At 36.6% G+C, this 14,353-nt stretch overlaps 1 protein-coding gene across 1 annotated transcript in view; it reads right to left on the bottom strand.

The window, feature by feature from the left end:
* The window catches only part of SMG1 (SMG1 nonsense mediated mRNA decay associated PI3K related kinase), a 119,919-nt gene that overhangs the window by 37,326 nt on the left and 68,240 nt on the right, over positions 1–14,353 (bottom strand). Inside the window, 9 exon segments of the mRNA XM_037911357.2 lie at positions 1,458–1,568; positions 1,571–1,577; positions 2,043–2,202; positions 2,695–2,842; positions 3,230–3,339; positions 6,654–6,855; positions 7,594–7,739; positions 11,861–12,015; positions 12,901–13,047. Coding sequence (XP_037767285.1) covers positions 1,458–1,568; positions 1,571–1,577; positions 2,043–2,202; positions 2,695–2,842; positions 3,230–3,339; positions 6,654–6,855; positions 7,594–7,739; positions 11,861–12,015; positions 12,901–13,047 — 1,186 coding nt within the window.

The raw sequence follows: 14,353 nt of genomic DNA, 5'->3' as shown, positions 1-14,353 counted from the left end.
ATGTTCAGGTTAGATAATATTACATCACTAGCACATAAAGCTATTTTCTGAGGTGTTGTCATGCTTACAGTGATAAATTCATTATTCTTTATCCTCTGTATAAAGGCCATGGAAATGCAAAAAGTAAAGGAAACAATGGATATCCTTGCCTAGCTCCCCTGTGTAATTCAAACAGGGAAGCTTTAAGTCCAAAAGGCACAGCTGCTTTTGGGCCAGTATAAAGAACAGTTATCCATTTAAGGAATTGGGGGTCAATGTCAATATGATAGGACTACACAGACAAAGTTCCACTCTATTCTATCAAAAGCTTTCTCTGTATCAAATTCTAACAAAAGACATGGATCTCTTTTGGATTTGACACTATGTAGACCTGTGAAAAATTGATAAATAAGTATTTTAAAAAACTGGTATGCTGGCTTAAGTCTATGTGTATACTACTGCTTTCTCTTCAAAGAAATGAGCGCTGCTCAAATATTTCTAATTGATTTGTACTGAGCTTCAGATCATGCTGAGCCTTCATTATTCTCCCAGGCACTTTTTTTTTTTTTTTTTTTTTTAAAAAGGACCATTAAGTGGGAGTTTTCTTTTCTGAAGAGAGAAGAATGACCTAAGGGTTTTTAGATTCTTGACAATGGTCCAAATTCATTATTGTGCAATTTTACTGATACCTTTTTTTTTAAATCAGAAGACAGATAAAATCCAGAGTATTGGATGGGTGATTCACAGCAAAAAAAAATATCACTGACAACTAATGAAGAGTCTGTTAGGTCAAGTGATATATGAGATGGCTTTGGAGCAGAAGATTGTGGGCGCTCTCCCCCTAATATGCATGCGATTTAACAGATGGCTGATGTCAGAGGCCACAAAACTAGTTACATAAGAAAAGCAATATTTTCGCAATTTGTTTACTTTTTTCCATTTTAAGATTCTATTAGACAATATAAAAGTAAAAAACCTGTTTGGAGCCAGTATTAAAAACATTAATCACTCTTCCACAGTATGCTCTCATCTCATGTAGCTAGTTTTAATTCCAGTTTGACATTTAAAATTTGAGACTCATGGATTACCAAAAGAAGAAAAAACCGGGGCGGAGATTTTACCTGTACCCTGCTTCTTTGCATACCAGAAGCATACTGCATACTTGAATTACTGTAAAGGAGCTTGTTTTTGAAAACACACTAATGACAGCACGAGGTATGTCTAAGAACACAATGGAAGTGTTTAAAAACTTGAGAATGAGTGAATTACATTATAGCATTGTTTCCTAAATATTTTATAACATACATAAGCATTTGCTAAATAAAACAATTTTATTTAGCATATTTTGCATATTTCTAAGCAAATTATTTGAACCATGAAAATGCAAGTGCTTCTACCAAAACAAAAGTCTAAGTTACTAATTGTGTATAATGAGGAATCCTTGTGGCACCTTAGAGACCAACATAAAATTTAGATACCTTTAAGTTTTTCCAGCAATTGATTCTGGTACACAGTATATCTTAGGGCATGCATCCATGGTCTTACATCATGCTGTTTGCACGACCGTAAAGCATCACTAAAAAGAGGATAAGACAGTCCTGTGGAAGGCATAAAAATTTCATGTTTGTCATGGAATAATGTAGAACTTGTAGTTTTCAATACCTACAGAATATTTTAGAGTGGAGTAAGCTGTAGTTTACCAATTTAAGTTTATATAGCAAAGCGTAACACCAAAAATATTTGGTTTGTTGGACTGTTTGAGCAGGGATGTTACTGCATGAGAGAGGTGTCTAAAGTGAGGTCTGAAGAGTCCTGCAATGAAGCCCTTTTTACTGTGGGATTACAAAGATGCAGGTGGAAGTGGTGTTAAATGGTCAGAAATTTTACTAACAGATTAAAAAAAAAAGTATTTTCAGGTGCAACTATGTTAGGAAATTCAATGTGTTCTCAACTTAGTTTGAATAAGAATGAGCCCATCTCTGCAGAAAGACGTTACCTGATGCATGTATTAACACATGACCTTATTAATATTATTTTAAGAATTTATACACAAAAAAACATACCTCTGATGAAAGCCTGCTTGATACTGTGTTTTCCAAAGCAGATGAACAATATAACTGCAGGGTGCTCAACACTGGCAATGACTGAGACACAGTCAATGTGGAAAGTCTTAAAGGTCCAACGGCGATTCGTGACGTCTGCTTCAGGTATTTTACAATATTTCTGAAATAAAGATTTAGTGTTAGAAACTAGAACAGTCCATTCTATTAGCTACTAATTATCCTTGTCTTTTTAATTAACAGATATTGTTATTTATTAACATAAAAAAAAACTATGAATGTGCAACAGGCAGCAAAATTTAGCCTCTTCATATGGAAGAAAAGATCAGGTCTTGCATAACCTATCATTTATCATGCACAATAAGTTTCCACAGATTGTCTGTTTCAAAGCATTGTTTTACTGTCAACTGGCCAGGTGAACAAAGCATTAGATCTCTAAAATTAAAATCCCTCCTTATTCTTTCTCCTAGTGGTTTATACTCCTAATCCATGAAACACAACTTCATGTACTCTCAGAAAGGCAGCCAAACAAAAGCTCCATACTTAAGTACAACAAAGACTACAGTTACTACAAAGTGGTTTTTAATGGATTACAACGTCTCTCACACAAGTTATACAAGGTCACTGTATTCACTCAAAGGTTCTTTAAACTTACTCAGTTATCAATTGCCACTTTTGTTCCTGTTCTGTGTGGTTAATAGCTGTTGCCAGACATACTGAACTTCTCAACAACTGTACTTCAATTGCTTTCTGAAATTCTCTTGGATCAGGACTTAGCATGTTAGGAAGCAGCTTCTTCATGTCTACAAAGATTATACATACATTCCACAAATGATTAAAAAGTACCAACCTTTACCATAATTCTTGCAATAAAAGTTTTGAAAGGAAGAAAGTTTGCGATAAGAACTGCAGAACAAATATTGATAATTAATGAGAAAATTACATTTCTAAGTCCAAGTTCTTTTCTCAAAAAACACATATATCCAAAAAAAGATACAACAGCATTTAGGATTATGATTGCCAATTATTTCTCAACTTGGTAAATAAAATTACAGTAGTTCTGCTGAACTCTGGAATCTGTATCCAGAAAGTCTCCAAGTATAATTTCTATATTGATATGGTACTGTATTTTAAGCTTATAATAAGTGTTTAGGAATTACTTTTATTATGAATTTTGATTTTATTTGTACCTATTTTTTCTTTGGATCCTCCAGTAAGTAGGTTGATGTTTTCTCCAGGTAGCAGTTCTAGCTGTTCTGTACAGTCAGTAAGTTCTCCACATTCAAAGCTGCTTAAAGATCTGCAATTCAATTTTTATAGTTTTATTTCCATACTCCTACTTCACCCTAGTTGGTGAAGATCCTACAACTTAACAGCAATGAAAAGCCAGAAGGAGCACTACTAATAAACCAGTTGTCTTTTAACATGTTTCTTCCATGTAGCCTTCCGATATGTACACTTCAAGCAGGGGGTGTGATTCCCAGCTTGAAGAGATATTCATGCTAGCTCTGAGTGAGCTAGCGTGTTAACAATAGAATATAGCCACAGCCGCACAAGCATCACGAAGGGCTAGCCACGCAGAATGTGTGTCAGAAACATTAGACAGGCAATCAGGGCAGCTAGCCCACTTGCGCTGCTGCATTTACATTCCATTTTTAGCATGCTTGCTCAGTCAGAGCTATTGTATGTCTCCTCTAGCTGTGAATTATGCCACCAGCTTCAAGTGCAGACATACCTTTATTCCAAGCCCTGAGGTTCTCACACAGCACTTTTAAAGGTGGAAGTCAGAGCACATTCACATAACTTGAAAACAAAGATTTCCATTTTAATATACAATCATAATCTGTAAAATGAAGGTAACGTAGCAGAAAACACTTAATTCAATTTTTGCCATTCATGAAAATTTAGAAGCTATCAGACTATCAAAATTAAAGAACAAACATTTCAAAGTTTCATATTTATAGAAAATCATCAATTAGTCCACACACCTACTGCTCTTCCACTAGGTGTAGGGATAAAGGAAGGAAAAGAATAAGTACTGGCAAATTAAAGTAAGATCCTTTCAAGGGAGCAATCTTAAAAAGAGCTTTCCTTTATCTTTAAGGGGGGGAATCCTCGTTCCATCCAAGTCAATGAGAGTTTTACCATTGACTTATATAGGGCTAATAAAGAGGCCCCAAACATTTTTTTGGCCAGTAATTGAACTGCTTGGTGCACATGACAACAAGAGACACAGGGTTTGTTTACACAGGGACACTCAGAAAAATTAATCCAAACTAAATTTTAAAGGCGATTAGTTAAACTGCATTAAACCCCTACGAGAACCTTCTTCAGAATTAAAGTGAATTAAGGCCACTTTAATTCTCAATAGTAGCATTCACAAAGGGGTTTAAACTTGATTTAACTAATCCACTTTAAATTTACACCGTCAGTTAATTTTCCTGAGTGTCCTTCGATAGACAAGCTCCTAGAGCAGTGGCTCGCAACCTATTTACCATTATGGGCCACTATGTGTTATGTGGGCCACATCCAATACTATCTGTAGGGCCCTGAGAATGTCACATGGGTTGCAGCTGTGTGCTGATTGGGCCGCAAGCGGCCCACAAGCCACAGGTTGTGACCCACTGCCCTAGAGTCTTGTGTAGGGCATAGTTTACACAGGAGTACGCTGACAGCCTGCAACAGCCAAAATCTAACTTCCTCACCCAACCCTTCTACCCTGTTGACAGCATATCAGTTGAGCAGTTCAGGAGACTAGATTCTTCTAGAACAGCATCAGTCAGCCAACTGAGATAAGACATTGAAGATTCAGCCAACAGGCCCCTTAACACAGAATGTCATGATATAAATGTTCAAGTGTTCTGTTACCATCTGCTGGCAGAAAGGAAATATGAAGTGTCTGGACTGACAAAGAAGAAAAAACCCACAATCACTATGAAAACGTTTATATTCCCATTACTACTGCATATTTATTTGATTAAAAACTTCTCTCTCTAGCTACAGAGTTTCTCCCTTTTGCTTGATTCTGCAGTGAAGTCATAATCTTAAATGGGTATAGAGCACCCTAAAAAGCTTTTTAGAGGGTGTACAAATTTGGTGCCTAATAACCAGGAAAATATGTAGATTAGACAGACGACCTGGATAAAACTACACCTGCCCCACACAACTCAGAATGATCAAATCTCTGCACCTGCAAACAAACTATTTGTGGATGCCTATGACTGAAAAATCTCTGCCAGCACAGACAAATGTACCTAAAAAGGATGAGGATATGAAGTATTCATAACTATTTCTAAACAAAATATTTTCAGACACATCGTAAAGACTTGCCTAAATTGTGGATTAACTACATGGCAACTTTTAAAAAACAAACTTTTTGAGTTATGTTTATATGAGGAAGTCCACCAGTTTTACTAACAGAAAAAAAGAAACACTCTATCCTTAGAAACTCAAACTTCTTGACAGACTATATTTAAACTTTTCCCCAAGAATTTACTTTTAGGCCAAGTCTGCATGTGAGAAACTTCAGACAAAAGATTTTTTATGAAGTTTATTGGAGAAGTACAGGCTTGAAAAGAATAGATCTTCAAATGGAATGGCTACAGAAGTCTTATCTATTGCAATTCCAACTTTATATTAACTAGAGCAGTGGTTTTGGACCTGTGGTCCACAGACCCCTTAGGGGTCCGCAGACTACGTCTAAGTTGTTCGCAAAAGACTGTCATTACCCTAGAACACTGGTTTTCAACCTGTGGTCCCTGGTGGTCCACAAACTATGTGTAAGATTTCTAAAGGGGTCTGCACGTCCACTGGAAAATTTTTAGGGGTTCACAAATGAAGAAAGGCTGAAACCCACTTGAGTAACAAGACAAATGTCTGCTAGAATCATAGGTGCGCTTTTTTTTATATTTACTTAAAAAACCTAAAGACTCATGATTCATTAGATATATGCAGGGTTGTTGTAGCTGTGTCGGCCCTAGGACATTCGAGAGACAAGGTGGTGAGGTAATATATTTTATTGGGTGAGAGAGACAAGCTTCCAAGCTTACACAGAGATCCTGAAGAACACCATGTAAGCTTGAAAATTTCTCCTGTCAACAGATAGTGATTCAATAAAATATTACCTCATCCACCTTGTATCTCTAATGAATCATTAGCTATCAACCAACATAATCTTCTTTAATTTCTGAAGAAAGCTTAGAGTCAAAATATTTTAATTCAGAAATCTAAAGAATAAAAAAGATACAAGTGAAAGATAAGGTATTTTAAAAAATTATTCTAGTTGTGAGAATGGATGAATCCCCTTACAATGAAAAATAACTAAAACAAATCCATTATCTTCTGCCTCCAAATAAACAATTTAAGAGGCCTTTCCTAATCTTAAGAATCATGAAAGCCCCAATGATTTATTTAGATGGTGTCAATTCACTAATTATTTGTTATAGCTACTATACGTCAAGGAAGTTTTCCTACTAAATCATTATTCATTTTGCATCACAAAAGATAAAGATCTTGGAAACCACATGGCACTGATATGATGAGACTAAGAGAAGCTTTCATGTAACAGTTTACTGCTTTCAGAGATATTATTGAATAAATTAATGAGAACCTTACTTTATGTAGTTAAAGTCTGCTTTTAAATTGACTGAGGTATTACTTGTGCTTTTTTTCAAGTCATGGACAGCATTCTGCCATTCTTGTACAGCAGACCAATCAGCAATTGCAATGTAACATTCACATGCTTTGTTACCCAAGTAATTTATAACTTCAGGTGAAGAATCACTTGGTTTAGTCAGAACAGTTTTTCTAGCTTCACCTGTGAAATTAAGAAAATCAATATTTAAGAAAAATAAGCCTTATTACTTGACAAAGCATTTGGAAATTATGTTTTAAGGCAAAAAGTTTCATCTATTTTAGATAAGATTAGTTACACAATATTTACAGCACCTAACTTCTCATCTGTAGCATATTTTATCACCTGTAAAACTGAAATACTTACGCAAGAGGCTTTGGAAGAATTTAGTTAATATTTATAAAGAAACTGGAAGACAGAAAATGATCTGATCAATATAGAAGAACTAAACTAATATGTGCACCTGATAATACACACAAAAGTGTACAAAATACCCCTTCCCACTTCTCAAGATTTTAATACAGTGCTGTGGCAAGGTCTCATTTTAAGGCTTCTTTTTATACTATAGTACATTCATGACGTATACAAATAACTGGAAGTAATGATGTATTAAAGTCTAAATAATTAGAACTAAACTGCTTAAAATACAATGTGTTATCCTTGCTTTTATCCAACTCTTCACTAGGCCCCAAACCTGCAAACATCTATGCATGTGCTTATCTTTACATAAGTGAGTAGCCCCAATATCTTCAACTGGATTATTCAGTTAAACTTGTACGTAAGTGTTTACAATGTAAATTACTAAGGCAATATAGCAAGGCTTTACTGTTGACTATATTACCTGTAAACCACAACAATGTTATGCACATATTCAGTACATGGAGTTTGTGACCATTTTAAAAAGCAATTAATAATACTTACCATTGAAAGAATGCTTTGGGCTGGCATTATTGCCACTATTTGAATTGGCCAACTTCAGGACAGATTTATCAAAACCAGCTATGGAGCAATCCACTCCTGTCATGGAACTCAAGTGCTCCTGGTATTCAACAGCTGCTTTTTCAAACCTTAAACATTTAAGATTTAATGTTTAGTCAATATTTTACAGCAATGATTTTCTACTTTTTGTATATGGAGTTTGTATTAAACTTTCCTATAAAAGGACAGAATGAATGATCCCTGCAATGCCACAAGAATAAAACAAAGGAAGACCACAGAGGATTTCTCCCTCTTGGAAAACAGAAGTGGTGGGGCGGCGAAGCTACTGAAGGTGGGTGATCTAATTACTGATCTCTTTTATTCCTGGAATTGTCTTTATCCTTCAACCCAAAACATCAAACTGGGATCTTTAAAAAATAAGGTTGAAGAAGATGGAAAACAATTAAGGTGGTCAGTTGATAGGCATAATTTCACATATATGAAACTATGTATCAGCTTTTCATGCCAACTTCAAATTACTCTGAACTGAAGCAAAATTTACTTGCTGGCACTGTTCTAGATGGAGTAGCTATAATATGATTTTTCACATGAGACGTCTGCCAGAAACTCCCCCTCCCTCACAGGAGACAGAAGCAACAACACAGCAGGGTGAGGACGAGCAAAGCTCCCCCAGCTACGTTGGTTTGGGGAGACAGAATGGAAACCATGGTTAGTGGAACGAGCTTCAGAGCCTCTAAGCCCTAAAGATGTCAGCAGCTGGCATTTTACAATTTGAATTCTAGATTTGTTTTTTTGCTGACTGTTTGCTCCTCCTAATCTTATTCTCACACCTCAACACAGTCCCTCCATTGCCAGTGTCACTCTTCCCGCACTCCTGCCTCTCAATGACCTTCCCCCAAACCTTGTTCCTAGTATCTCCCTTGCTCCCCTGCCACTGTCCCCATAACAAAACATTTTTTAAAAGAACGAACGAAAACCACGGAACAAACAGGACACACGCTAACTGCCATGGCCTCTTTGCTCATATGTGTACCTCTCTCCCAGCCTAATATGTTTTCTCCTTTTTTGACTCTGAAGCCCTTGCAACAAGGCTCACTCTCGCTCTCTCTCGCCTGTTTGGAAAGCACTTAGCATACTGTGAGTACTGTACCTCCGCAGATGAAAGATGACTAGACTAACAGCTTTGTTATATTCACAAAGGTTTGCTACTCATGACTAACTGAGAGAAGCAAATATTGGATTCTTTCTTTCTCTGCTTACAGGAACCACAAGCGGGAGACAGAGAGCTGTAATCTGGCAAGGTTACCTAACTGAGGCTGGTATAATAGGAGTGCTTATCAGACACTGCTGGTCTTATGGAGGGAGCTGAAGTTGTTTGAAGGAGAAGAGCCATGAAGTTCCCATTTCTCTCACTCAACAGAGCAGAAGAAGAGAAGATCACTGGTGTGATCTGCAGGCCTGATTTGCATCCACTCTGCCACTGACTCTTCATGCCTCTGACCAGATCCTATTTAAGTATGTTGACACTTAAGGCAGCATGTCTATGGGCCCTGACTGGTGACAGAGGAAGGAAGTGGTAAAATGTTGGAGGGTGAGAGACATCGAAGCTAGTCCTGCAGGAAGATGCTTCCACACAGGCCAAACCAAGCAGTTAAGAAGGCAGGGGGAAGGAAGGACCTGTGACAGAGACAGAGGTGGGAAGAGAGATTAAGAGTGTTGTTTCTTTCAGTATGCCAGAAGGACAAAAGGTATGTGTTTTTGCATAACAAAACAGAATGTGTTTGCATGTTTTTCCCACAGGTGAATTTTAGTCTAATATGTAAAACACAAATACTTTGGTATGGATGGAAAGGGTGTTTTTCCCTACGTGTTCAAAACTCCGAAGACTGCCCACATTAAAACTATACAACATAATATCTATTTTCAATAAATTATTAGCTCTGTGGGTTGGCAGTAGTGCTAAGTATATAACCCATGAGGACCTTTAAAAAAAACAAAAAACAGTATTTTATTTTAGTTTACTGTATATACTTAACAGCACAAATCCCAAATTTAGATGTCTTTGCCCTAAATTAAAACAACCGAACAAAACTAGTCACTTTTCCACTCCCCAAAGAGCATATAATGATGGCTAGTTTAAGCAGCAGTTGGGAATAATTCTTTTTTTCTTTATAACAAAAAATGTAAAGGTGTATATATATTTATAATAATTGTATCTGACTTTTTCCTTCTACCCTCTAGTCTCTGTATATTGCATATTTTCTTGGACTGTAAGAAGGGGCAGGGACTGTCATCCTATGCCTTTGTGCAGCACTTAACAGAATGAGATCCCAATCATCATGATAGAGAGGCTCCGAGTAGTACAGCAAAACAAATGTTAAACCAAACAACGTAAACCAACATTTCCCTTTTCACTGCTAACCTTCCTTTCAGAAATGTCCCATTAATTTCCTTTTTCTCTGTGGCCTGTTGTACTAGTCATATCCCAACATCTCATTAATCTGAAAGGATGCTGCATAACAACAGAGTTGCAAGCTTTGACTATTCAAATAGTTGAATAATAGATCAAACATTATTTTGCTTATTCAGTCACACATGTAATAACTGTCTTGACACAGTGAAGCTGGATGTCCATTAACTAAATAACGTTTAGTACAGTAAATTTTAGGACTGAAGATTTTCTGTAAGTCTTGGTACAGCAACAGTTCACATTACTAACAGAAAGTATTTCTGAACACCACACTTTGTATCTTACAAAGATATGCATTATTTGAAGGACCTAACAAAAGAAAACAGACATCAATAATCCTTATAAAAATTCTATAGATTTTTGCCTGCCTAGGTTGTTTGTCTGCACATGTACCTAAGAATTAACAGGGGTCTCCTGTTTCCTTTCTTGGATTCAGTAACTACCTTCCACAGTGAAAAGGTGAGTTGCTTCCCCATAAGTGGATGAAAATTTCAAGTATGTTTCCATGTATTTTGATCCACTTTTTAAAATCTACCACACTGCTCTACGGATTCTTAGGGTAGGTCTAAACTATAAACAAGTCGACCTATGTTAGGTTGACTTACAGCCACCGCAGTGGCTGTAAATCATAAGATGCTTTATGTGTTAAGGAAAAGTTAGCACATGTGACTCCATTTTGGTTTGGGGCCCACCACTGTCTAAAAGCAAGCACATCATGCACCAGGAGGAGTGTTCCTTAGATACTGCATTCCTGTGAAAATCCTCCTCGTCTCCAGCCTGCCTTGATTCCTGATTATCTGTTCTTTGTCTGTCTCTAACTCCCTATCTCCTGGCCTTTTGATGTGAGGCCTCCCATCCTGATAATAAAGTTACGGATGCATCTCTTTAGGACCATGCTGTGTAATTAACATACTAGTTTAGCACGAAGAATGCACCAAGCAGGGATAGGTGGTAGATAAAAAAAGGGTTTGTTTATTGGCTAAGGTTTCCGATGCACAAGGGCAACATGCTTTGCTAAGAGGTATATAACCTTTGAATAATCTGTATTCGGGGTCCCCTCCTGGCTAGCAGGGGGGCACCACGCTCGAGCGTAATAAACTTGGTGTTTTTTGGGAACTTTGCAGTTGTGGACTTTGTTTATGTGCCTCAGCCTAGATTCGAACTGTGCGTGACCTACCAGGTGTAATTCGCAGCAGTTGTGTGCGTGTCCTATCAGGTATAATTAGCAGCAGTTGTGTGCATGTCCTATCAGGTATAATTCGTAACATATGTCAACCTAACACTGTAGTGTAGACTAGGGTTGAGCTGTAATTTAAGACACTACCTCAGCGTGATCAACACTCATAAACACAAAAAAGGGTTAAGAGCCAGGTCTGAAAATTACATCTGGATATCCTTAAAGAACCTCAGATTACTACCTCTGGCCAGGAAACCGGGTAAAAAAAAATTCAGATTAAAGAATAATTTGCAACATAAACCTGGCTAAATAATGCTGCTACACTACAGAGAATTTTTGAAAATGTAACAGCACAGCTGATCCTTGAACACTGACAACTTAGTGATGTTCTTATGCATCTGTTTTTAAAAAATTCTAGGACATGCTAACCATCTCCCAAAGACATGTTAAAAGGGAACTTCTTGTTCAGATAAGGAAACCAGAAGAGCAGCTTTGATCCATGAAGCAACTTATATTAATTGAGATAAAAATATTGGCACTTCATGTATTTAGAAAATAAGCCCATATTTATACCAGTTCTCCAGCCATTTGTGCCAACTTACCGTCCTTCTGCTTGCTGAGCTACAGAATTAATCCAAGACAGACTCTTCCCAACTATAGCAGAAGACCAGACAGCTATTCCTTGTATAGCTTCAGGGCAATGAAGCTCACATAGTGCTTCCACCAACATCATAATTGTCACTTCCAATTCACTTCCCTAGAAATGAAGTTTAAGCCTAATTTAACAGATCTTGTTTGAAGAGAAAAGATGCGTACATTGTTAAATGTTTTAAATGTGTGATGCAATACTTCATGTTTATATTAATAAAGTATTCTCAATGGTCACAGTTACCCCACTCCCACAAAGTAGAGCAAAGAATATTTGAAAACCAGACACTGTACACTACCCTCTGAAAAGCACATCCAGCTCATGGCCTATACTTATGCAAATACATTACTTTTTCACAAATCCCCAGAAATTCATCAGCAGACAAATTACTACCTATAAATCTAGAAAGCGTTCTCTGCTAAAAACACACACATTTTAAGAAGGTCAAACAACATTATCGAACAAGTCATCAGTACCCTTCAGCTTTTATACAAAGTGTTCTAAACACAGTGGTTTTTCCAACTCATTGTGCCAACATTTTGTAGAAAGATCTCCTCCTGGACCTCATCCTCTTCCAGTCCCCATCCCAGTCCTTGGTTAGAAAAGGGTTGCTTTTCACAATATCAGGAAGGGTTCCACAGACAAAAAGTTTGAAAAATACTGGTCTAGCAAAAGTATCAAAACCTTCCACAAGTTTTAAACAGAGGCTCCTTACTTAAACAGTGGAATTATATAGTTCAAAATATGAGCTAGCTATAAATCTTTGACTAAATGTGTAACACACAGAATTTCCAAATTTTAACTATTTTGCCTAGAAAAAACTCCATCCCCTCAAAAATAGATAAGTAAAAGTTCAAAACTCTTGCTCTAGAATACAGTTTTTGACAGGCCTATTGGTTTGATTACCTAATCCATTGGTTTATCTTTTAGTTTATATACAATACTAGGGAAATTTTTTTTCTACAGCTTACTAAATTTTGAAAAATATACTACCTTCATTTCTGTGAGTAAATCAAAACCATGTCTGACTGTCACAGCAGGTTGACCAGCCAACAATCCAACCCGCATGATAGAAAGTCTAATCCGAGTTAGCCAATCTTGGCAGGTCTGGCGGTTAGTGTAGAAGAATGTCCTGATAACCTTTACAATAGGGGGAAGGGAGAAAAAAAAAAAAGATCCTGAGTTTTATAAAACAATACTTTCTATTTTTGTATAAATTAAAATAGATGCATTATAATATTTAATACATAGAACACAGCATAATCTTTATCCAGAAGGGTTCCCTTCTCTAACTAAATTTTCAAGTGGTGTAATTTACTATAGAATTATTAAAATGTAACAACGTTGCCATGGGAAGATTTCTGTCAGCAAGTCCATGACAAGAAGTTAGATTTAAATGTGTTTTAACTTGTCCTTTCAAATTCTCTTTCCCCCGTACCTTAGAAGCCCTACTTACAATGGATGATTTCTTGGAAAATATTTTTGCTTTATTCAACCCTCCGTCAATACCTGCTCTTGGAGGACCACATTTCCATATGAAAGAGGCTGGAAGTTGGGGGGAAAGAAGGGATGAAAAGAGAAATTCTGCCTCATCAGTGACTCACTACTTCTTGCCAGCCTGGGAGAAAAGAATTCAGCTTGATCCTTAAAATTTGATCCCCTGCACAGCAGCAAAATACACTAATTCTAGACTACTCCCAAATTCAGTTTGACCTGCCATTGGGAAATGACAACATACATTATAACTGTAGAGATTCTGAGGCAAACACACGAGTGGTGCAATATCTTTCTACTAAATATTATAATCTATCAGATTTGGATGGATTTGTTCTCAACAAACAGAAATGGTTTCCTTGGAACCCTTCCAAATACATGTCTGGACAGGCAAAATAGCAAACAAATAATTCTTGCAAAAACTCATTGCAATTATGACATGATTTACATTGTCAACAGCTTGGCCATTTTACAGATTGTTTAAACAGAAATGGGAAAACAGCAAAGTGGTCCTTTCAATTTTTAAAGCAATTTGTTTCTATGAAGGCCAAAGCTTCATAGATTTAACTGTAAATACATCAATTTTTGTTTCATATCCAACAAATGGCAGCTTGAACCCCTCACAACTGAATGCATTTCATAATAAATGTTGATAGCTTAATAGAGCAGTGACTACTGTGCCTTTAATTCACATTCAATAGTTATTCATTTTATCATCTGCAATGTGTTTGATATTGTGCTGCTGTGTAAACAGTTACTCAAGAAAATGATGTTCCCTTTTCAGTTGTTTAATAGCAAATAACATTAAATCAAGTAAGGCAAAAGAAACTGAAGGAATATATCATGTTTGTTTGAAAAGAAATTAGACAAACAAGGTTAAATGAAAATCAGAACACAAGCCTACAATGTTTGGAAACCAGGTTGTCTGCAGCTGATCTTTTTCAAAAACAGT

The sequence above is a fragment of the Chelonia mydas genome, chromosome 10 (assembly GCF_015237465.2).
Source record: "Chelonia mydas isolate rCheMyd1 chromosome 10, rCheMyd1.pri.v2, whole genome shotgun sequence".
Taxonomy (NCBI): Eukaryota; Metazoa; Chordata; order Testudines; family Cheloniidae; genus Chelonia; species Chelonia mydas.
The sequence above is the reverse complement of the archived record's forward strand: the minus strand, read 5'-3'. Positions and strand labels throughout refer to the sequence as shown.